Source organism: Barbus barbus (assembly GCF_936440315.1).
Source record: "Barbus barbus genome assembly, chromosome: 26".
NCBI lineage: Eukaryota > Metazoa > Chordata > Actinopteri > Cypriniformes > Cyprinidae > Barbus > Barbus barbus.
In genome coordinates this window covers 10,843,758-10,869,740 of record NC_136754.1, presented here as the reverse complement: position 1 = coordinate 10,869,740, position 25,983 = coordinate 10,843,758, and the positions used below count along the sequence as shown (strand labels likewise).

Genomic DNA, 25,983 nt, shown 5'->3' with positions numbered 1-25,983 from the left:
TGCCAAGTTACTCAAACATCATGAACCATGGTGTACCACACATGCTGAGGCAACACTGGCTTGACTCATCTGTTTTACTTTTTTATACTCGCATAGATAGTCCACACATGCCTTATTACCTCAGATGTCTCACAAACATGATGATATCACATTATCATCCTGTATCACACATGGAGCTTTAATCTAACACATACACGCTCACTTCCTGCTAGTCTGTCTGAACCTTTGCTGACCTCTTGGTTGAGCTCTATTTGTGGGCTCCAGCTCCATTACAGGGTCACAAACTGGCAGCTCTTGGGATCAGCTGGCAGCCACCCTGCAGTAATTGTTTTCAAGCTGTGCTTCTGCACAAACAAACATATGGGTGCACGTAGGACCATTTCTAGGACACCCACACGGTTACAGTCTTATTACACCCTTTCTAGAGCCCAGGTGTCCTTTACACACCACGGCTCACTGTTGTTAAAAGAATTGCCCTCACAGCTCAGAGTATATCTTCAGGGCCAAAATTATCAGTGCAGAAGCTGGGTATGATGTTCACTTTTTAAAATTTTTATTTTATTTATTTATTTTTCAATTTCACCGTAGTCGATGGAATTGGTCACAATGTTTGACATGTTAGAGAAACTTTTTTTGTTTGTTAGTTTTGTTTTAAATTGTCAATTAAATTTTTTATTAAAAAAATTTAGTTATACATTATTGTTAATTTTATATTTGTGTGTACACACACATATATATATATATATATATATATATATATATATATATTTGTTCCATTTCTTTACACTTCTTGTAGCAGCTAGAATATGCCTCCCCTAAGAAGCTTGTCTAATTGGGGTCAGGTAAACCTGAAACCAGCCTCATTTTACAGGGCTTCCTTAACACAGATTAGTCGAATAGTCTTTCAGACAAATCATTAGTCATCTTAAAAATATTTAGTTTTGCACATCCCTGTTGAAAGGGGTGGCTTCATTTGTGTCTGTCATTTTTGTTTCCCCACAGAGGTCACCTGATCTAGCCTTTGCTTCTGTGGTTGCATTTCCTTTCCAGAGAAATGAGTGTTTGTTCTTTCTGGTACATTTTTCAAGTCTTTCTTATGAAATACTATAGCAATAAATTTATTTAGCAAGAGATCCTGCCTTTTTGTGGGGGTTTTATTCATCCCCGTGTCTCTCTGACATTTTAACCGACCTTTCTGTCATTTCAGGGTTTGATTAGTATCAGTTTTCTCACTTCAGAGCTGCCGCCCCCCTCACAGAGCATGTTGGGTAACATCCTTTGCATGTACTCTTGTCATTGCTGACGTTGCGCTACAATCTAGAGGATATTTGAAGTGAAAGATGAGTTCAGTTGAGGATGATGGACACGCTGAACTCTGCAGAAATAACATTCTTGTTAAAATGAGTTTCTGCGGAGGTTATGTAACAGGACTTTTTGAAGGACTTTGCCAGGACAGATGTGATTTTCACGCTAGATTTCAGATGACATACTCGCACTTAACTAAATGTTCTCTTGCCCGTACACCTCAGGGAGGGGGCTTTATATACCGCTGATATATTTAGCAGGAGATCACAGTAATTAGGTTCCTGAGCAAGTGTTAAATGTTTTGCCTTCTCAGTGGGCTAGAGACTCTCTAGTTTGTTTTGCTGTTACTTTGCTAATTTACAGTACATTCATCCAGAGAAATAGTCTTAATGTAAAAGAATGATTCAGACCAAGCATAATTAGTATTTTCTCTAGAAAAAACACATGGTCGATTTAATTAATTTACATGACATTTCCAGGACTAGAAGTGATATTGCCATATATAATTTTTTTTATAACTTTAACCCTGGTTCATCCAAAAGAAAAGAAAGTGAAGGGGTGAATTAGAATATGAAATCGCTTGATTTTTAGTTGCTTTTAATTTATTTTAATGCTTGTTTAATAAAGCAATAAGCCCCAAGAAGCCGTGGTTTGCATTGAATTTATAATTGAGGAGTGCCTACAACCCCCTTAGCTGTTATAAATTCACTGTAAACCACGGCTTCACAGGGCTTATTGCTTTTATAAAATGGTTATTCCATATACATAGTTAGGTTTCACAAATTAAAACAGAGAAAATAAAGTGTAATGATATTAATAAAAACATTGGGCGAATTCCAAATGGCTTTTTTGCACCCTTGAAGGGGACGGCTGGGACGCCATTTGTAGGGACGTTCCAAACGAAAGTGAACAACTGATTCCCTTCACAAAGGGCCCTTCCAGAAGTCCCTTAGCGAAGGGAACATGCGATGGTCACTTCACGGAAGTGATTTCCGTTTGTGATCATGTGATCTTCACTTAGGAGATCTTGCGATGCATTTTAAAGCAAAGTTGCGGTTTATTTTGACCTTACATGCATATGTAAGTAGAATAAGCTAATTAAATTTGTCTTTGTTTTTATGTAATAAATCATATTTCTATCACTGACAAAAATATTTTGTAAGACTGTATTGTTAGCAAGTTTAGGTTGAAAAAGTTTAATAGTATATAAGACACGATTAGACAGTATTTGAATGAAATAATAACAAGAAGAAATATTTATTTGCAACAACTGTTGGAACGCTGAATGCTGCAGGCACACGTAGCGTTGTCAAGGGAACGTTTTGTCCATCATTCCCTTCACCAAGGGAGTTCCAAACGCTTATACGAGACAGTACTGCCCTACACCCTTCAAAGAACACACTTCAAGGGCTCTGCCCTTCGAAGGGAGTAGGGCATAGGGATGCTCACTTCCATTTGGAATTCGCCCATTGTTCTTCCGCCAAACAATGTAGTTACTCAGAAACATTGTGGTTCCAACAAAGTGGTTTCCGAGCAACACACAAATGTAAACCAAGGTGTATGTTTGTAGAGTAATTTACAACAGCTTCGAACTTGGCTCAACCAATCAGAATCAAGAACCTGGACTATCCGTGCTTAATTTAATGTCTCATTTCAAATAATTAATGTTTATTGAGGCCTCCTTAAAAGTTTGCTGAGGCCTTCCCTGGTTAACACTTTAAAGATGACATTGTTTTTATTTGATTACATTTTTGTACTTTCATTACTGTAAATAAGCTATTTTTTTTTTAAACTAATGGATGTCAAATGATTTTTGTGTAACAACTGGCAATGTGCCCAAGATGCTGTTAGAAATCCTGCAAATATGAATGGTTTTTGGAAAAATATAAATTCTCAGGCCTTAATTTCATAAAATCTAAATAGTTAAAAATCGTGGAAGGTTTATGCTGTACACGGAGCCTAAGGAAGCTGAATCCTCACTGAGCTGCAATTAAAGTCTCTTTTGCGCTTTTTGTATGCCAATAAATTTATTTCAAATCTATTAATTCAAGTAATTGGTACCCAAAATGCAAATGGAACAACCTCTATTCAGTTACTGTAAAATTAATTGTGCAGTCATGAACAACAACTAGAAAAAATATAGAAATACTTTGCTTCAAAAAGGGTGGGAATGCTGTGTTGCATTTTGCACAGAGAAGAGTTTTCTCCCAAGGTTTTCTAAAGATTTTAAACCGTTGTCATAATTCTGCATAACACTCCTGCAAATTAAGTCAAATAAATGAATCTGCAATGTATAGCCTTCCATATGCAATCAAGACTAGTTCAGTGAGATGTAAATGAGAATTCTCAGCTCTGAAAACACTATTGAATTCTTTCCAATGGCAAGAATAAAGGGCTTTGAGAGGCTGTTTTCCATCTGCTAGTTTTGAGAGATCTCTGATCCTCAATGTTCACTGGCCTTTTACTCTCCTCAGAGAGAAGCTGTGATTTGCACATAGCTGGTATGAACAGGTGCAGGTGAAGCCCTCATCCTCACCAGAACGGGATGATTCAGTACGGGATGCAATTAAAATTCCTCAAATAAATCTCCTTGAGAGTCAGTGGATGATGCTGGTTGACGAGGTTTAAATAACGCTGATACACAGATTAAAATAGACAGCTATTTTTTTAAATTCCGATGCTAGTGGCGCACAATTTACACATTGTAATGCAAATATTGGTGTTATTGAACAGGGTTATTTTAAAATCTCTCGTGCCTGGAGTCTCAATGTGCGTAGATAATTATGGAAGATATTGTGTTCCATCAGATGGAGTTGTCAACTGCTTTCCCAACAGCTTCACACGTTTCTGAATGGCATATGAGATCTCTGGAGAAGTCACTGTATCTCACCCGTCCATATGTTATACGCTGCCTCTGTGCCGCTGAGCGTGAGCTGTCGTCTCAAACAGACAGTCTTTAGATTGAGCCGGCTCCCTCCACTCCCACACATTTCACATCCATCTTTCCGCAGCCGCCTTGAGTGGAGCGCCGCCAGTCTCCCTCGTTTGCCTTCCAGCATTTATCCAAACACCCATTAAAGCATGTCTGTTTACACAGTTGTATGCTTGTTTGCAGAGCAGTAAATAGAAGAAATGTTTGTGTCGTTGTCAGTGTTGAGCTCGTTCTCTTCCAAACTCCTTTGTTCACACCTAGGGCTGGGTGATATTACCAATAGTCACAATATATTCATGATGATCAATCTCTGGTGATATAACACAATCAACACTGTGAATGGCTCATGGGTCATTAAAGAGATAATTCACCCAAAAAGTATATTTCTCTTATCATTTAATCAACCTCATGTCATTTGTGACACATTTGAGAAGAGATGATGCCAAACCCTCAGAGGATGCCAACCCTCAGACAACATACAGAATTACCAAATTTTGCCATAAGTTAAATATATTAAGTTTCTGCAATATATAAATATATTGTGGAAACTTAATTTCCTGTAAAGCTGCTTTGCAACGATTTGTATCGTAAAAAGCACTATATAAATAAACTTGAATTGAATTTGACTTTTTCCATGGAAAATAAAAGGAGTTTGTCCAAGCTGCTTTTTCCATAAAATGTAAGTGTACAGAGAGCCAACTGAATCTTAATAGCATTTCTGATTTAAGATTTATTAGCAAAAACAAGATTTAAATGACTTGGTATGTTTGGTTCATTTCTAAGTCCATTCTATCTATCTGATTTCATCATTTAAAAAAAAAAAAAAGTGATTTATTTCTTCAATTTTTATATAATATTTTATGTTCAGAGGTTTGGAATTGGTTTACACCAAAACTGTATTTATTTGAAAATAAAAACGACTAAACGGTAAAAATGTCCGTGAAACGACTAAATATTGTGAAATAATATTATTAGGAATTATAATTGCTTTTTATTTGAATACATTTCAAAATGTAATTTATTTCTGTGATGGCAAAGTGGAATTCTTCCAGTCTTCACGGGCACATGATCCTTCAGAAATCATTCTGATATGCTGATTTGGTGCTCAAAAATGTTTTTGTGGAAACCATGAAACATCTTTTCAGGATATAGAATAGTATAGAACGTTCAACATTTGTCTGAAATAGAAATGTAACAAATGTCTTTACCGACATTTTGATCAAATATTGCATCCTTGCTGAATAAAAGAATAAAAAAGATTTTTTAAAAAGAATCATAGTGTAAATTGGTTCATGTATATTAAAATTATTAAATAATGTTTGCTTTAAATTTTTTTTGTTTTACATTTTTACAATAAACGTTTTAAATCTATAGCATCTTGTGCTATTTACTGAAATGGTTTCTCCGATTTAAAAAAAAAAAAAAAAAAAAAGAAGAGTGAAAATAAATAATTTATATCAAATATCATCAAAAAAAAGACCACCAAGCTCTATTCACTGTGTACTTTTTTTCTCTGTCCTTATTTTGGTCAGTTGGCTCTCTTTCTGAATCTTTCTATCAGTTCTCTGTCCGCTCTATCTCCTGATCTCACATTGTTCAAAGAGCTAGTGTTTTTTCTTTCCCCCTTGTGCATTTTCGTCATAGTATTGCTTTAGGCTGATAACTTATGTGGAAAATAGTCGTGGGCAAGATGACTGCGTTCAATAAACTGAGCCGGGATGCAGCAGTCACACCCGTCCTCTTGAGACACATTGCGTCACTTTCTTCTGCGTCTGTGTGGTGTTAATTTAGTCATGAGCCCTGGGAAAAACTGAAGTGTGGCCACTATTGGCCCAGTCGGCTGATCCAGAGTGACATCAGGGCGGGCTGACCTCTGACCTTGAGTCCTGACATGTTCTTTCTGTGTCTCGCTCTGGTCAACCGCACAGCAAAACTGTCAGCCAGAACTGATTGATGAAGCTTAGCGAAGGTCTAAAATGATCAATTAATAGACAAGGAAGACCGCCAGGGTTTTTGTCAGTAATTTTTTCAAACAAGTGCTTCCACTCGTTGGTATGTGATATGTGAGCGTTCCCAAAATGCACTCGGTGTTGAACACATCGAATCACTCAGTTCTTGCTTTAAAAAAGCAGATGTTTTCCCAAACAGGGTTTGTTCATTTGCTCTGAGAGAGATGCAAAGAATTTTGAGCTTCCTGGTGTCCTTTTCCTCCACTGAGATTGAATCCTGTGAAAGAGGTGGATTGCTTGAGCACATGAGCAACACTATAAACTAGTATAACACTGCACTCTACAGGCAGCAGTAAGCAGAACACCATAGTTCAATTACAGCTATTTCAGTCATTTCGTTATTTTGAAGAGATAAGAGTCTTTGTAATCTTTTAATCACAATGTAAAAATTTGCTCTGCCTCTGAAACGACTTTCCTTTCAGATGACATCACCAATCCCTTTTTTTTCAACTCTTCCCAGCCACCCTCCGACGTCCGCTTTTCTCAATCCAGTCAATTACTGATAGATAAACTCTCATTTAGAATAAAAACAGTTTTGCATTGCTGTATTCTTGTTGAATATTCTGTTTTACTCATACATAAGTCACATGGTGAAAGTGTGTGGTCAGTGATTGTTAAAATTATTTTAAAATAGTTCAGCAGGGGTACATTAAATTCATTAAAATTGACATTAACGATGTAATGAAAATAATTCCATTTCAAATAAATGCTGTTCTTCTGAATTTTCTTTTTTTTTATCAAATAATCTTGAAAAAATGTATCAGTTGCCACAAAAATATTAAGCAGAACAACTTCAGAATTAATAATAATAATAAGGAATATTTCTTGAGCAGCAAATCAGCATGTTAGAATGATTTATGATCATGTAACACTGAAGACTGGAGTTATGGATACAAAAACTTTTTTCCTTTTTTTCTTTTTTTTTAATAAATGCAAAATAAATACTGTCCTGGTGAACATAATATACTTTTTTTAAAAATCATTACAAAATACTTTTAAAACCAACCCCAAACCTACAGTAGTGTAGTATTTTTATATATCCTTAATTTTTTTCCTGTTACCTGACACATTTGTGAATGTGATTGCAGCATTATATTGTCCAATCAGAAATGTTGAAAGCAGCTTTCTGCCAATGAGATGCATTTGAAACCGCACTAGCTGTTTGTCCTAACAGTGGACTGTTGTTCTTTTTACAAATCCATTTGATGCTGCTACTGATGCAGAAATTGCTCACAGCAGCATTTAATGAGTCCAGTGTGACTCATTTTCTTATGAGCAACATCATTGTCCAGTCTATTTTTGTGAGGTGAACTGGTGATTAAATAAAGAAGAGACGAGAGTCTGTGCCTCTCTGAGGGACCTTGTCTATTTCTGCAAGCTGAGGGAATATGTAGCCGCATATTTTGGAAGTCCAATTAAAAGCGTTGCTCAGTTCTGAAGTTTTAGTCCGAAGAGAATCATTGCTGACATGAAGAAAGCCTGGTTTTGTGGTGGTCCTTTTCTGTGGCAACCCATTCTGAGGTGTTTTTTCTGTCCCCTGTGTACAGATGTGAAGGGGCCGCCCAGCCACCGCTTGTCCTGCGGCCAGTCGCCATTTACGGAGCCCTGCGTTTGGGAGAGGAAGTACTGCATCCTGACCGATAGCCAGCTCATTCTGCTCAACAAGGAGGAAGAGGTAACAGCGCTCCTTCCCTATGCTCTATCCCCTCATTCTTCTCTCTTCCTCTCCATCAGAATGAAGAGCGAAGGACAGTTAAATGAAGACACGCAGATGATGTTTGTGCTTTGTTGTAGATTTCCCCTTGTGAGGGTTACATGCATCGTTTGCGGATGTGATTTGGATTTGGATGGGATTATTTTTCCAGACAATTATGTCTGTGATTTGAACAAAATCATAAAGTAAATTTGCCTGACCTCCTTAAAGGGATAGTTCTTTTTAAAAAATGAAAGTTCTGTCGTTGTTTACCTTACCTTATATATAAGCTAAGGTATAAAAATTTTTTTTTTAAAAGGATGTCGTAGGCTATTTTAAGTTGTTTCCACTAAAAAAAAAGCAAGTGCTTACTCTGCCTCCATGTCCTGCAGAGCGCGTTTTTAGCTTCCACTCTCAGCACAGTGCAGGTTTAACGTTTAAACATTGTTATATACTTGAACTGTTTTAGTATATCAATAGATTTTATTTTAGGCATGTCGTGATGATTTGAGGAGGCTAAATTGATCAAACATAGGCTATGATCAGCTCACTGTCTGCCGCTGGCCACTTGGTCGTTACTTTAAAAAACTTAAACTTAGGACTTATTACTATTTAACAAACAAAAATGCTCCAAACGTTTCTCTAAATTAACTTCATATAAAAACGAAACGAAATATCATTTTGCCATTACATACAAAATTTAAGTATTTTAATAGCCGAAACAGTAGTATAAGCTGTTTTGGGAGAAGGGGGGGAAAAAAACGGGCTCGGGTCGGACTCGGGCCGGTAATTCTGATAAGCCGTCGGACACGGGCCGGGCTAGGGCTTGAGCGTCTCGGGCCAGTGCTGAAGACAGAGCTGATTTTGACAGGGTAAAGGTGTTGTTTTACACTACCATTGAGAAATTTTAACCACAGTATGTTACAGACCTTTCATTAAGACCCTAAATAATCATATCAACTTGTGTAAAATGGGTATCCGATGACCCCTTTAAGGAGCCTCATTTTGCACAGTTTAATGATTTGTTCTCTTCTTTAATGAGTTCCAGCATATTACCTAAGCCAACCCGATTTAATCTTGAGGTTATGAAAGGGAATAATCAATTCACTTAATGTATTGAAATAGTTTGTGATTGACAGATTGCTTTCAGATTCGTTTAAACGGTTAGTTAAATAGTAGCACTGTCAGGAAAGGGAGCTTTCTGGCCCACTATTAGAATGTGTACCCCTGTGACCTCAACCCACTGACCTCTGACCTCTGACTTGTTCCCAGATGCCATCTGAGGTCCATGAAAGCCCCACAGGATCCTCATCAAAGTGTCGCAGCCTGAGAAGGACATTCAGTGTGCCCTCTGAAGGACAGTTCCCAGAGTATCCACCAGAGGGAACCTCCATGTTAGGTAAGATTTACAGTATGTGGTCTTTCTGTTATGATAGCAAAACGACTATTTATGCTCTCTTGTCAGGCAAAATAACCACAAGGATATTCAAGCGGAAACTTGAATATATTAGAGAATTTTGATATGGGTTATCAGAGAATATTAGTGATGTTTATTTTTTTGTTTGTCATTTTTATTTCCATCTATTTTTGCATTTTATATTATATATCACTCAAAGGTTATTTTTAATTTAGCAATAACATTAAAAATTCATTAAATAGTTAAAATTAATTTATATCAAATAAAGATTTTTTTCATGTTTTTAATTACTAATATTATGTAAAAATTTACTGTAACATTTAAAATAGTTTAGATTTTTATATTTGTGATGCAAAAATAATGTAGTAATTATCAGTTGAAGCTATTAAAAATTTTATAATACTGTAATAATTTTTATCAAATAAAGTTTATTTTAGATTTTTTGTCAATATTGCGATGCTAATATTCACTGTAGCACTAAGTTATTGACATAAGATATTAATAATTTAATAATAATAGTACTGCCAAATATAATTGTTTGCAAATAAATTTTTTAGATTTTCAATTAATATTGTGACCATTATTCACTGTAGCATTAAAATAATTTTCAATTTTTGATATACAAAAATAGTATAGAGATTTAATTTCAGATATTTATCAGTTATCAGATATAAAATCAAACTGTCAGCTTAAACTTTATGCCATGATTTATTTATTTTTTATATAGTTTTATATAGTTTAGTTTTTATAAGTATATTTTTTTCTAGTTATGCTCAGCCTCAGACTATTTTTTATCCAATAGAAACTTCTCTTTTGCAGTCTCTTTAAAAGGTGCTAAATTGCTGATTCAACCAGTAGCAGGACCACTAGTTACTTCTGACAGAAGATTTTACTCTGTCTATAGGGTTTCAAAGATGAAGCTTATACCAGGGGATCAAATGGCACTCTTTTAGCATTTGCTGTAGCTTTAAGATGTTGTTAAGCAAGCATGCTCACACTGCAGCTTATAGCATATGGATTTGCATACGGATTTCATGTCAGTAGGTGCATTTGTAACATCGGAACCATTACTCCTGAATCCACTGCCACAAGCACAGAGGATCAGGATAACAAAGCAGTGGATTTAACTGCAACACCGCAGGCTGGGCTTTGAAAAACACCAGATTGGGGGCGAAAATATGCATGCTAAAAACTGCAGAATATTTCACAAAACAAAGATCAGTTGTACAACAGTATCAAATGCATAATTATTCGCATATATACACACATCGCCCTCATTGTTACAACATGAAAGTGTTTAGTCTTGCAGAATTTATTCACTCTCATGTTGTTACAAACTTGTATAACTGACTGGCTTCTGTGAAACACAAAATTAGATATTATTTTGTCTGCTTTTGTTCATATAATGAAAGTCAATGGGGTCCATCACTGGACCCCAATGAGTTTCATTATATGAACAAAAAAGGATATTTATCAAAATGTCTTAATTTGTGTTCAACAGAAGTAAGCCAAACAAGCTTTTAATGGCAAGAGGATATGTCCATTTTTGGGAACATTATTCCTTTAATCCAAACTGACTCAGATGGACGCTCCCTATCCAGAATTTTCAAAGTTCCAGTTATTATGAAAACAGGTTAATCATCTGATTCACCTCCATATCCGCACCTTTTTCTCATAATGATTCATTGTGTTTGGGTACGTTTGATCCTGCGACCTCTGTGGGCTGGGCAAGCTTGTGCGAGGAGGAGTATAGAGGAATGTAATTTTGCAGAACAAAACTCACTGTTTTTACTTTGTTAGTTTTCTCTCTCTTTCTCTCTGGACAGCGTTTCGTTCCCTCCCAGGCCTAGGGGGCAATAACTGAAGCTGCCCTCTGACTGGTCTCGCATTCAGTGCCAGTACGTGCGGGGGTGCGGACACTGACCCAGTGGGCCGGTTGCTAAAGGCAGCGGTCAGAGAAATGCACAAATCTCTGTGACTAAGAGAGTCATTCATTCTCCAGACCCTCCTAAGTTGCACCGCCACGGATTCAGAGAGCGAGAGAAGAGGGTTATTTATATGTTAATGTTCGCTCTGTTTGACAATGAGACACTCCGCAGCCAGGGTGGTGAGGGGAGAGTCCAGGATTTCTATGGCAATTCAGAACAGGTTGAGTCTCTAGAGGCTGTTAGATTCACAGCTACAAAAAATTTTGTGAGATCATATGTGGTTTTCAGTTTGTATGGTTTCGATCTCTGAATCATACATATTTTTTTTTTCTGTTGTTGCAAGAAAAGTGAGGAGAGGTGTATCACTTATTGAAGCTCCAGCTCCGTCTTTCTCATGGTTGTCAAGACAATGAGGTTCTGACTTCGCTCAACTGAGCTATTTATGTACTTGCAATTAGGTTTGAATTGTGGATGTTCCTTCCACACAAAATCTGGTTTTAAAGATTAGATTCTTCTGCTGAACACAAAATAAGATATTTTTTAAGAATGTTTCAGCTGTTTTTGTCCATACAATGAAAGCGGTCAAAAATAACATTAAACCCTTTGGCTCTGAGACATTTAAAAAAAAAAAATCTTCTTTTGTTTTCCACAGAAAACAGAAGTCATACACATTTGGAACTAAATGAGTATGAGTAAATGATGGCAATTTTCATTTTTAGGTTAACTATCCCTAATAAATGCAATATTTGAAATAGCAACATTCTCTTTAACCTATTTGCTAGTATTAATGAAGCATTTAATCGAGACTAAAATAGAATAATGGAAATCTATTTTGGTAGATGAAATGCATCTCATTCTATTGTTGCACTAAAGAATATGTCCAATTGATTTAGATATTTATACATGTTGAGGCGAGGAAGATGACTCAGCTTTACAGAATCCACTAATATTGGTCCCCAAGTCTGTTTTCCCCCTGAGGTCTTTGTGCAACATGTTTTAGTGTTTTATTGAAACAAATAAAAAAAAAAATTCAAATTTTTGAGAAATTCACATTTTACGTGGTGGGCGAGGCAGATCAAAAGAACTTCCTGGCTTATTTAGGGCAAGAAAAACTGCTACTAGTGTGTTGATAGCAGAATATTGTTGTTATGCCCATTGGAAGAAGGAACAAAGTTCGAGGCTATATGTATCAGATCTATCTGGGTGGCCATTATAGGAGTATTGTTATCAGCTCTTTCCTACAATTTTCTCAGTGCATTATAGATGCACATAATTCTACTTGTTTGCTTTGGCCTTTTGGATGCTGCAGTGTAATTTTCAGTTTCTCTGTATCTTGAATTTTCGATGAAAATTATTGTAATATTTGTACTGCAACTGGTCTTTTTTTCTGGCTCCTTTTTCGGTCATCTTGAGACCATCATCTGATGTTGCATTTTGGGTTTTTCTCCTTAAATGTGTTTTTAGGAAGCCACTGTTTCCAAAAATTAATGAAGTTTAGCATATATTGTTTTGGGGTGAATTTTAGAGAAATGTAAAACTGAAAAATTGCAATGCTGGACTTTAGGGTTAGAAAATGTAACCATGTTGTTGCCTATACAGCGATATACAGGATGATTTAACTGACTTGACGCTTTCCTATAGCAAGTTAGAAGGCTGAAATTCTGATACGTTCATCTAAGAGCTTTCCTCTGACATCCTATAATATCCCTCCACCTCACAGACTCCCCTATAAAGTAACTCCAAATACATAGTTATAGGCTTGCAGTGCAGTTGCTTTGACCTCTATAAAAGCTTCTTCAGTGAGCTAGAAGACAAGCTTTAGTCTATTCCTCTCAGAGCAACCATCTTGCACTATATAAAGTTTAATCCATCTATGATTTATTGAATTGGCTTGGTTGTGTAAATAACATAAAAAATAGTTGACTGTTAAATATGAGACAATATAGAATCTGAATGTCGCAGAAATGCATATTTTATTTTTTGCAATGCTGCAGTCTATCACTAAATATTTTAAGGATTGGAGGAAAACTACAGATCAAATACCTGAAGATTGCAAAATTTGATCTAAAACAGTCAGCATGGTGTCATTCGGTAGTGACCATATTGTGTGACTTTGGCATGCTGGGAGATTGAAATTGCAAATATTTCCTTGCCAGACTTGTTGCTATGATACATTTCACAGTGTGAGCTGCTGTTATATGTAGCTTCAACCCATATTAAGTGGAAAAATAAGCATTACTTAATTGATTTAAACAGCGGGTCCCAGAAGATAGTTAAATAATCTATACCATTTTAACACTGAAACCAAATTTTGTTTATACTGAAACAAAGCTTAAATCCTACGTTTATTTAAAATATAAACTCTATTCTTTTTCTGTATTGCATCTTGCAAACATAGTTACAGTATTTCACTGCTTTCTCATGACTTCCATTCTTTTTAATGATAAAACTATGGTATGAAATGGCATTAACACAATGCTAATGCTCAGAAAAATAAATTGAGTTGTTCATCCAGCTGCCTCACTTCCTCCATTCATTCCACTATATTGTTCGGGAGCAGTGAGGGTTTCCTGTTCTTTCTCACGCATGTAACAGGTGAATGTCTTTCTTCAGTGTTACACAATGAGTGAAATATAATAGTGTAGCCATATTTTTATATTTCTGTTCTGTAGGTTATCAGGATCTGTGCTATATTGAGTCATTGGCACCTTTGCATTAGTTTTGTTTCCTTCCTCCTCTTCTTTTTTTTCTGGTAACCATCATAATCAAAGCCCATTTGGCTTTTTCTTTGGCAGAACAACATAACTGCCAGTAAATTACTGAACTTTCATTTTGGGTGAAATACCTTCAAAACAAGGGATTTAGCTTGTCAGCCTGCTTGATTTATTGGTTTTAAACATTTCCTGGTAATGTCTGAAGACGGACAGTGTGCAATCGTCTGTAGATTGATCCTCGGAGAGGACAGCCATTGTTGTGCTCTTTTCAATAGAGTAACAGAGAGAAAAGCGGAGTAGGTTGAGACTGACTGGATCTGGCTCAGGCTTTACTGCATTCCTCAGTGTATGGACTGCGTGAAGGGGTGTGCTGTGAGAGACTTCACTCACTAAACACCGGCTCATCTGCTCTCTGGGATTGTTTCGTTTTATTTTCGCGGAGGGATGTGACTATAACTGATTGCGGGATCGATATCAACCATGGAATTTATAGGTATGTTTTTTCGCATCACTTCATATTCAACGACTGTGGAGCCACACGTTGTGGGAGTTTGAATAGCTATTATACGAACACATTTGAGACTTTAGTCTACTTACTACTACGCAGTATTATTCTAGTGTTGTTATACTAATGCATCTACATGATGTAAGTTAACTAGTGTGTGTTCAACAGTTGTGTGAAGTTGAAACTGCTTTACGGTTCTCTGTTTACGATTTGGAATCTTTAAACTGTTCTTTTTAATTTCATGACGTGTAAATTTCCTAAACTTGTGTTTCCCGCCGTATTAAAATACTCTGAATCTGGTGTTTGAAACAGACAGCGTGACTAGTGTAGTCCGATTCCCCAAAGAATGACTCTTTGATTCACTACTATAAAGAACTGACTCCTAAAGCTCAGCCCAACCGAAGCAGTCCGATTCCCGAGTAAATGACTCTTTTGAATCGGTTCTTTTAAGTTAATCAAAATATGACACACTAAATGAATCATTCGGAGAGGTTACTAAATTAAAAGTGGCATACTAAAACGCGTGCTATTATTTATACTGTAGTGTTTTAAACCAAAAATTGTTAGTGTTTGTGTTGTACTTAAAGCTCGTGGTACTTTAATCAATCGTTCATAGAACCAGATTCGGAAGGATTCCCATTCCTCATTTTTCAGGGCTCTGGTTTTAAAAGTGGACGTTTTCTTTTGTCCGGTTTAATTAAAGCCTAATTTCTATTTAGGCTTTAATTGTTAATTATACCTAATAATGAATAATGGCTTGTTGTAATTTAACATTAAGTAGAAGAAAGCATCGATTCTTCCGCTTGCCTGCCCCCCTATGCTTCATTAACGGTCACCCCTCCTGGCATCCACTGCTGTTATTTATTTATTTGCCCTTTTAATGTCATCTTTCTATTATGCTCATGTATTAAAAGGGAGAGGTATGCTTCCATTGAAGTAGTCAGTTAATAATAAGAGAATCTGATGTTCCTATTTTATTTTCCATCTTATACATAGAAAGTATAGGCCATTTTAGTCATGTATAGCAATGCTGTTGTATGTATGTGTATAAAAACAACTATTCTGCAACAAAAAGTAATTTATTAGATTTTATCATTTATGTGTATGGAAAGGCTAGATTACAGAGAACATGAATAAGATTACGAATAAACTATGAAAATGCAGAGATTGCTTTCAAGAGACCTTCCAATAGTTTTGCTTGACAAAAGAAAAAACACGAGTGAAATGAGTTTTCAATTATAAATATCACTCAAACTCTCTTGGGATTTGAGAGTCCTAGGATGATTTGTCCCGGAAAAGTTTGTTTGGATGTAAACTCCTGCTTGGCGTCATTCGATCTTTGTTGTCCATTGCCCTGCCCCCACCTGACAAGATTTTTACACTGTCAGGCCTGAAGCTTGCTTTGTGACTCTGAATACCTTGAAATAGCATAATCTAAAATGACAGTCGTCACATACAATTGCTCTGTTGTGCATGTAGGTGCAAGTGTTTCATATACAAGTAGAAAGGACGTGTGTAAGTACATCGCATGACCCCCCTCATATGAACCTCAGTACACTTTTAATACTTGATGTTAAACTTGAAATACCTGTCTGTGGATTTCTGGCGTTTTTGACCAAACCTGTTTGACCTTTAGATTCTGAGGCATCATAAAACTAAAACAATGCAAGGTCTGTGAGTTGCAAGGATCGTAATGTAGTGCACCACACCTGTCTGCTCCGTCTAAGAAAGGAAAGGGCATCTTGCGAGTATCCAGTTTCACAGCTTGGTGTTGTGACATCACTACATTCCAGACGTTTGGAATCACACAAAAACAGATAGATGGAAAAGTAAATAGTGACAGAAGTCTTGTCATGAGGGAAGCAAGAGAATAGATACACTATTGTGCTTCTGTTTGCACTTGTTTCATTAGATAACATTTTCAAGAGTGGTGGTATTTAAGAAAGTGCACCAACCTGAACCAAAATGGCAAGAGAGAAATTTCTGTCTTAGTCAGCAAACGCTTTTGGAAGTGTTCTGTAGCGCCATCAATCTGTTATTGTGGTTTAGCACGACGAATAGAAGTTTGAAGTATAAACCCAGCTATAAAAAGAAATATAACCCCTCATAAAATGCTTTTGGGTATCTGACTGAAAAGAACAAATCTTTGGGATAACAGGCCCGTGAATAAGTGTTTCTGAGTAAATCCTATCCGGTCACAGCGTTTTCACTAGCTGACTAAAACCCCACTGCGTTTTGCAGTGGCTTTCATGCGGGATTTTCCCATAGCTTACCGTCTCTGAGCATTATGACGCAGAGAAATGCTGCAGTTGCGTGTGGTGGAAGCGTGGAGCTTTGCTCAGCTTCACTGATGCCCCTGCTGTTCCACTAAATATGAATAATTAATACCCGCCCTGCACATTTCATATCAGGTATCATCATCTTTACTGTGATGGTGTGGAGAGGCCTGACAAGTAGGCTTTTCATGTTTTCCATACTGTTCAGTCATGTAGTATTGATAAAGTTGTGGGTTTCTTTAAGTTCTTGTTTTCAGGGTCATGTTGGGATAATGAGTAAAGCTTGGTAAGGCTCATACTTGGGTAGCGCTCAACAACAAGCATGCATGATGACGGATATTAAATTGCAATTGCGAATTAAAAAAACAAACAAACAAAAACAAATTGTATGGCTACGCAATTTGGACAGAATTTTGTGATTTATGTCGATATGAATATGAAATGCTACTAAACTGCTGTTAATAATAATAATAATTATATAAATATTAAAATAAAAATAAAAAATGCTAAATGCAAAACAAATTAAAAATATGAACTTTGTAATGTTGTAATGCTGTAAAGTTCAGAGTTTTTAAATATAATGATAATTGAAGATAGATGGCACATGGTGTGTTCCTAAAAGCACATTAAATCAACTTAAACTCAGAGGAGGTTCAGAGATGGAGTTTGTGTGGATCAGCATTTACCATGAACAAGGCACTGAGATGCTGCAAAGGGAAATGCACAGCATGTATACATTTTGTTTAATTTAATTTAATTGCAGCCTTTGAAATTTAATTGCACTAAGCCATATCACAATTTAGTTTTTATTTCGATCAGTCACGCAGCCCTATTATATCTTGCATATTTTGATGTCTTAAACCTAAAAATTTAGTTTTCTGTAGCAGTTGGCTGCTAATTCACCTGCTTGTCACCTTTTTAAATTTAACAAATAAATAAGGTTTAGCTGAAACTGCAAGGAAGACTTGTATTGTCCTTGTAACATTCGTAAAAAAAGAAGAATTGATTGTAAATATATCGCGTTCTCGTATTATCTATAATTTCTAGTTCTCAATTATTAATGCAAAACTACAATTATATAAAAAATACACAGCTATACATAATAAAAATATATATTTTCTATACATGTATTACATAATATACATTTAAATATATTATGTAATTATACATGTAACATTTTTACATCTTACATTGAATGAAAATAATGACATTAAAATTATTTAAATTTTATTTGATTAATTTTTTTAATTTGAGGATTGCGAACATTGGAAAGTAAAGTTGCCCTGTTTTCCTATGATTTTCAGTGCTTAAGTGGTTGATGAACAATAAAACAGTTAAAAAACAAAAACACAAAAATCTCGTAGACTTACAGTGAAGGAGGCAAGCACCACACAGAAAATGTAAAAAAATAGTTTTTCAGTGAATTGTGTCTCTCCTACAATGCATTCATATATCAATACATTTAATAACTGTCTTCTCATCCATCCAGAGAATGATGGGCAATGGAAGTGCAGTTATGGTTAAGATTTGGCTTAAGTTTGGCTTCCAGTTTGGCTCTAGATAAAGCATTGTGGCAAAATCTTTTTCACTCTCTTCAGGCAAATCCATATTGATTCATTTACACTCTCCAAATGGTATTTTACCACAGATTGATTGCTTATCTCAGAAGGCAATAAGAGCGGTGGTGTTGCACTAACTAGGGACCACCCTTTCTTCACCCATCCCCCACCCTTCTATCCACCAACACCAGAGCACCCGCATCACTTCTAATTACGGCCTGGGTCCCTGTTTCAGGTCTTGCAGTGTTGATTTTAACCCCTCTGTTATCTCCAGTGCTGTATTGATCCGAGGAAGGGCTGGGCCAAATCAATGCAGTAAGTGGATTTTCAGGGGCATTCACAGCCTAGCGGGTAGGAGAGGAGGAGACGCTGTGCTGTGCTGTGCTGGCCTCACTGAGGGGCTGACAGGGAGACCTGATGACTCTGACGCCAGGGGACAGAGGACAGTCAGGGACAGTCTGACCTTGGGCTGCATATAGTGAGGTGATGGATGGGCTGAGAGCTGCAGAGGGAGAGAGACAGGAATAATTCTAGGTGTGATGTAATAGCTGTGATTTAAGGGAACTAAATCAAAGTGTAGTCACTGAGAATAGCTGGTTTGTCCTGTCTCTTTTTTTTTTTTTTTTTTTTTAGATGACTCAACACTATTTTTAACTGCTTTATTTTTATTTTGTTATTTACACTCATAAAGTTCAACAGTTTGGAGAGAGTAAGAATTTTTTTAAAGAAATTATTCAACAAGCATGTAATAAATTGATAGAAAAGTGAAAGTGAAGGCATTTATAATGTCACACAAGATTTTCATTTCAAATATATAATTTTTAAACTTTTTAATCATCAAAGAAACATTTTCACGCATTCATAATGAGAAATGTTTTTTTTTATAGTATTATTGATTTAAATAAATGCAGCCTTGGTAATCATAAGAAAAGTCTTTCAAAATAATATTAAAATAAAATACTATTTTATTATTTATTTGTCAGCCTTTTACAAGGTCATTTATTCAACAACACTTATTGCAGTATGGTGCATTTAAACCACTAATTTGTACATTTGACAAGTCATCGGTGCTTGCTTCGAAGTTATTTATTTGTTTATTTAATTTGGCAAGCTAATGTTAATTAACTTTATTGCTTTATATTGCAGCTGTGGCCGAGGAGTTAGTACACACACTCCAACACCTTGAGTTGACAAATGTGGGCAGTCTAAGTTTGAGTCTATGCCTTGCGTCATTTTCTGATCCCAGTCTCCTGATAGCATCCGATAATGCTTTATTAGATTCAATAAGGATTTTGAAGGACATGCTAAATGTAGCACATAAAGCCGTGCACTATACTCCTTCAGTTCAGTCTACATTCGATTCTGTCTTATTTCAGTAGTTCATGTCCAGCTAACAGCTCTAACACGCTTTGACCTTACATTGTAATCTGATACACACTTGTTTTCTCTCTATTCTTTTACTTCTCCGTTCTTTAACGACCTCCAAAACACACCTCTCATAAATGACACGCATTCACACGTGCAGCACAAGCCTCCAGAGCCATGTCCCACATGAAGTACGAAAACAAAAGTCTCGAGGCAAAGAGCGCCTCTTCGTTTTTGCTAATGTGCAAGGCTGCAGCAGGCAGGCAGATGCGCTGAGGAGGGGGGTGGGGGGGACTAGCAAACGAAGAGAGAAGGAGAGAGGGATGGGAAGTGCTTGCTGTTCTGCTGAGAGGAACAGAGGAGTGAGGTTACAGCGATTGATTGAGTAAATGCGGTAAAATCTCTTCCGCTGGTGTGCCAAAGAGAAAGGGAAGAGGCTGATAAAGTGAGGACTAGGATTGCTGCCCAGTGATACGGATAGAGAGAAGAGGATGGACTGAGACGGGAGAGAGAGGTTTAGCAGAGGACGTTTCAGTCTTTGAGGGAGAGCGCTGGAGAGAGAAGACGACGGTACGATGTGGCAGCAAGCCACGGCAGGACAATGAAGAGGCTGCAGTTTATCAGTGTGGCGGAATCTCTCTCAGAGTGATGAACAATTAAAGGGAAAGCGCTCAAGCTCATTGGACGAGGGCGATGGTCACTCTTCAGCCAATCCAATGGTGACCAAATCCATTTATTCAGCAGGTGATGGGCAACAGCTGTGATAGAGGTATCTTTCACTCTCTCTCTTTTCCTCGTTCTCAGCTGCGTTTTATTAGATTAACTTCAATAAATGAGTTGAATATGCTGTTACAGGTCATTTCCTGTTTGATAAGTAGTCTGTGCATGTTCAGAGGCGAAACGAGGTGGTGTTTTGCTGCTCTTGGTTTACATTTACTCACATTTATGCATTTAGCTTTTATCCGAAGTGATGTAAAGTGCATTCAAGCTGTATGTTATATCACAACATGCATTCCCAGGAAATTGAACCCATGATCTTGTGTTGCTAGCATCAAGATTGTAAAATAAGTACCGCTGTGCTTAGTCATAGGGATCACTGTGATTTGTCAAGTTCAGCACTGCAGAGCCCTCATAAAAGCAGCAACTTCACGGAGAGTGTGAGCGATGCATGGAAGAGTTTGAACCGAGGAGCTCAATGATACAACAGGCGGTCTACAGAACCCGGCTGTGGAGGAGAAAACGTGAAGTTGCTGTTCTTGTAAAGCACAAATGTAATGTGAATGACGGTTCCAAAATTCTTTAAAAAGAATCATTTGTTTCTTAGTTTGAAGAGTATTTTAATAATCTGAAGACGCTTTTTCTGTTATCAATAACATTTTTTGCAGTGGAAAACTTTCATGGATCTTAAAGGTTCTTCATGAAACCATCAATGCCAATCAAGAACCTTTCATTTTTAGAGTGTATTTTAGAAAACGGGTGTATTTTAGAAAACTGATGTATTTTACGCATCTTGAGGTTTTAGGAAGTCGGATGAACTGCACAGAACTTGACTGGGCTGCTCCTGAGCTGCAAAACAGGTTGAACTGCTAAATTTAGCCGTTAATCAATGGTCCAATGGAGAGCGGCCAAATGTGAGCGTGACTGATGCGTAGTTTAAGAGACATCATAATGTCCCATTAATTTGATGAGAGATTTGGTGTGTGTGTGTACGAGATATTAAATCAATAGTTTACCTAAAAATATAAATTCTTTAGATTTCTTCACCCTAATTTTGTTCCAAGCATGTACAACTTTCTTGCATTTGTAAAACAGATATATTGATAAATATTCTCTGTAGAATGAAGAGTTTGAAAAGTTAAAAACTGGTCCGGTGTTGTCTTGGACCCCATTGTCTTTCATTGTTTGCATAAAAACAGTATCATACACTAGAAAGTAAGTCAAAGAAGTTTGGAATTTTTGGGTGAACTACGTCTTTAAGCTCTTTATTGTGAGCCGAGGGTTTGATCTTGGGCAGCGATGTGCAGCTCTCCAACCGACCAGGCACAATCTCTGTTGTATGGATCCACTAAGGCCTGCAAGCTGAAACCAGAAGCATCGTCTTGGCCAAAGACCTCTGGGTCAATTTCAACAGTGTTTCTTGATTCAGTGCAGACGCTGAGAGGCAGGGGTTCTGCAGCACTTCGTGCTCAGTGATTGACCGGGTTTTTATTTCTCTGGGTGAATTAACTCATTATGGGGGTGATGTACACTTCAGTGAGGACGGCTCGAGGGGTGGGTCTCTGGGAGGTTGTGCGGATGTAGGTTACGTCCTGCTCCATCCTTGACACTCATCGGCTGCGGGGTCCCTGCAAATGTAGAATAAATCGGTCTGAGAAAATTAAAAATAAACTTGGCTATGAAACGAAAATGAGTTATATTCCACTTAGCTTCTGAGAGTGGCTTTATATGAGAGCCACAGGGCGTTCATCTGGAGGTCTGGTGGTGGCAGGTCGAGTGAGCGTTCATGAGTGGATGGATGAGTGCTTTATTAAGAGGACTTACTGAAAGCTATAGGTTAATTCACTCTTTTAAACCTGTCTGACTGGCACTTTAGCAAGACGTGAGCTCTCTGTTTGCGACCTGCTGGGCATCATTAAGGGAGGGATGGATTTACAAAGGGCAGGTGACTTTATTAGACCCCAGACTACATTTAAGACTGCTCAGGAGGCTCAATCATGGGTGCAGGGGCAGTTTTGAAATGTGGAAGCAAAGGAAGACACTCCTGTCTTTAAAACGTCATTGTTAGGGATGCTCATAAAATAATTCTTGTGCATCCTTAATCTTATTTTCAGATAAGTTTTTATTAAAAATAGTTTGGGGTCTGTAAGATTTTGTATTGGAAAGAAATCTCTTGTTCACTAAGGCTACATGTCATTACAATTTTAACTAACTGTTTTATATTTTAATATATTTAAAAAAGTAATTTATTCCTGTGATGGCAAAACTGAATTTTCAGCAGCCATTACTCCAGTCTTCGGTGTCACATGATCCTTTGCAAATCATTCTGATATGCTGATTTGGTTCTCAAGAAAAATGCGAAACAAACTAAGCGATTTTTGCCAAACGATGTTGATATTTGAACGCACCAAAACAAACATGCCCATAGCCCAATAGGACCTCGCCCCTATTTTGATATCTCCGTCCCACACGTACGTACACGTGTAACCCTGACATAACAACGCTCGCGGAATCAAGCAAAGATGACACACAACCATATTTAAACAAAATCCAACACGGATAAGTTGTGGAAAACAATGCAAAATCAACATTACTCACCTATCGAAAAGAAACATCGCAACCTCAGCGTCCGATTCGAGCTCTTCCTGCTCCTTGAGTTGGAAAGCTGGAAAGCTGCTCTGATATTCAAGCGATATTTAAGTTTTGTTCCTCCGATATTTTCCTTTTTTTAATTTTTTTTTTATTTATTTATTTTTTTATCTTCCGGTTCTCTCTATCTATAGTCGAACTCCTAATATCCGTCATGTACACTCAAATTGAGTGCTGTATCATTACAAGACGCCCCTTACTGCTGATTGGCTGCAAGTGTGTTTTGGGACATGGTCCGACACCGCGGTCAAAAGCATTTTTCAAAAATTGCTTAGTGCACCTTTAATGTGATATATAAATACAAACTATAAATACAGACAAAATGTAATATGCAACTAATGCTGGCATAGAACTACTTAATTGCCATGCAGTTGAACATAAACCGCTGCACTGTTACGTTCTGATTGGCCTTTAACTATTCATAATATAGACCTAAGCTATAACATAATGAAATAATTATTGATTATGTGTCAGCCATCATTTCTAAATTAGTGCAGCCATGGTAGTGTAATGATGTTTGGCACAAATGTTGATTCCACTTAGAAAGTTTCCTGTGTCTGCAGTATCAGTAATTCATCAATAACGCCAAACTTCTTCCTGGAAGTTTTCCACAGTCGACTACCCCAGTTTTCCAGTTTTCCAGCTTTCCAGCTTAATGTTTTAAATATCTGTAGTTCTCTTGATCATTAGTGTGCCTATTAAAACATTTAAAGACATCCTCTCAGTCTCTCTGAAGACTTCTTCTGATCTAATCCCTGCTTTCCTCTCTTCTCTCACAGCGGAAGCGTCAGCGGAGCGCTCTCCCAGGCGGAGGAGCATATCGGGGCTGGGCAGCTCAGAGAAGAACATTTCCATGGATGGCCCCAACTCCTCACCCTTCAAAGTGCCTGTGAGTTCATTTAGCAAAGCACTTATATCAGCATTATACCAATTCATCATCACATCTCTCTGGCCTCAGTTACTTCTCACAGTCTGCAATGCCAGCACTCTTTGTCCTTCAGCTATTATTTCATTTTTAGGCCCCTGAATGTCTTTTTGTGGGCTATTAGAGCTTACGTTGCTCTGACCAGTGTAATCTTCATCCAGTATTTTTTTTATGTATTAGTATTATTTTTCAGTTCATTTAAATGAACTGTTTGAATGAGCTGAATCACAGGAATGAATCAGACTCAGCAGTGGTAAAGTTCCATTCACAATTCAGTGTTTTATTAAAAATGATGTGAAGTTTTGGAATGCTGCACTGCTAAATTCTAGAAAAGTGACTGGAACAATGCTATTGTGGAGACAGCTGAGCTGATGACAAAAATGTAAAGGGATGGTTTACCCAAAAATGAAAATTACCATCATGTACTCACCCTTGTGTTGTTCCAAACCAGTATGGCTTGTCAAGTTTTGAATGATGAATAACAAAACTCTGAACAAACAAATGTAACCTAAAATCTAGCTTGAACCTGTTTTCAACATTAAGCTGTCATTTGAAAAAAAAAAAACGCTTTAAAGGGATATTTAACTCACCCTTGTGTCATTCTGTGGAACCCTTTTACTTATCTGGTCAAACAACAGAGACTTTTTTGTGTGTGTTCCACAGAAGAATGTAAGTCATACAGGTTTGAAACAACAGTAAATTACTTTAATTTTTGTATTTTTTCATATTCGTGTCGCTGCTGTTACTTAGTCCCCACTATCAGTCATCATCATTTACAAGAGGCTGGTTACATGTCACACTGCACTGATGTAGAAATAGAGCAGAATTCCTGCTTGGGATAAATGCCCCACTTTAATTACCCTCTTGAGCCCCTGATTAGTGAAGCATCGTCCTCCTCCGTTTATCGCCAGCCACTAATGGTCTTCCTTATTCCAGGCCAGTTCCTATGTGTGAGGACAGAGGTTCAGCACAATGATGTATGTATATATGGTGTATGCACATACCTTTTGAGTTTTCGCATTCATTTTGAGTTTTTATGCAGTATTTTCAGCACTGCATTGCATGAACAATGAGCAGACGCTCCCTCCAATAGCTATATTGTAACAAAGACTCATTCTGGAAACAGTCTGTGCCTCTGACTCGATGCATTAGAAATTGTTTGATATTTTCATCCAGGCAGGAAGTGGGACAAGGCAGATATTTATATCTCCAGCATTTTTGTGTGTCATTTTATAAGTGATTAATCGTACATATTTGGCTCTCTGTCACAAAATTCCTAGACAAATGAACTGATTTGGTGCACTCGGATAAAAAACTTGGATGTTGGATGTGTTTTTAATATGAAGTCTCATTACAGCTCAAGTCATTTTCTATTAAGAATATGGAAGCATTGATTGACAGGTGCATTGGGATTAATGGGCTCTGTTGAGGCAGCATATAATTGATATATGAATTATGTGAAGACTGCATTGAAGCCTTTCAGTCTGTAGGACAGCCTGAATTTTAAAATACATCAGCAGTCGTCACATGATTCCCAGAGGAGTGGAAACTGTTAGTGAGGACTAACTTTGTATTAATGCCAACGATTTTGATATTGAATGCTTTTAAAATACTGTTTAAGTGTCCACATACTTCAGAGTGGGAATTTGAAAGGCATTTTGATCTTTGCTGGATAATTTCCAAACAATGCCCTTTCTCAGACTTTATGCGGTGACACCCTCCACATTAGTGCTTCATCACTCTCTCTCTTCTTCTTCTCTTTTCGCTTTACCCTGTCTTTCACTTTTCAAACATAAAACTTTCTCTCATCTTTCTTCTGATGAGGAATGACTAATATATCACATACAATCTCGCTTCGTTTCTGTAAATGGCCTTTTACTAGCCAAACGCTCTCCTACTTACAGTCTGGCACTCATCTGAACAAGATAAATCTCACTTCCCCTGCCCTATTTTTTTTAGACTTCGTCATTGTCCTACATGATTTTAATG

At 37.1% G+C, this 25,983-nt stretch overlaps 1 protein-coding gene across 5 annotated transcripts in view; it reads left to right on the top strand.

Moving 5' to 3' along the window:
* LOC306846623 (ras GTPase-activating protein nGAP-like) overlaps positions 1-25,983 on the top strand; it is a 77,947-nt gene that overhangs the window by 29,362 nt on the left and 22,602 nt on the right. For 4 of the 5 annotated variants that reach the window (XM_079380112.1, XM_079380111.1, XM_079380109.1 and 1 more), the window contains exons 2-4: positions 7,794-7,921; positions 9,212-9,338; positions 23,849-23,958. In XM_079380112.1, coding sequence (XP_079236238.1) covers positions 7,794-7,921; positions 9,212-9,338; positions 23,849-23,958 — 365 coding nt within the window. Of the gene's footprint in view, positions 1-7,793; positions 7,922-9,211; positions 9,339-14,254; positions 14,492-23,848; positions 23,959-25,983 lie in introns of those variants that run through there. The other variant, XM_079380113.1, reaches the window with a different exon arrangement.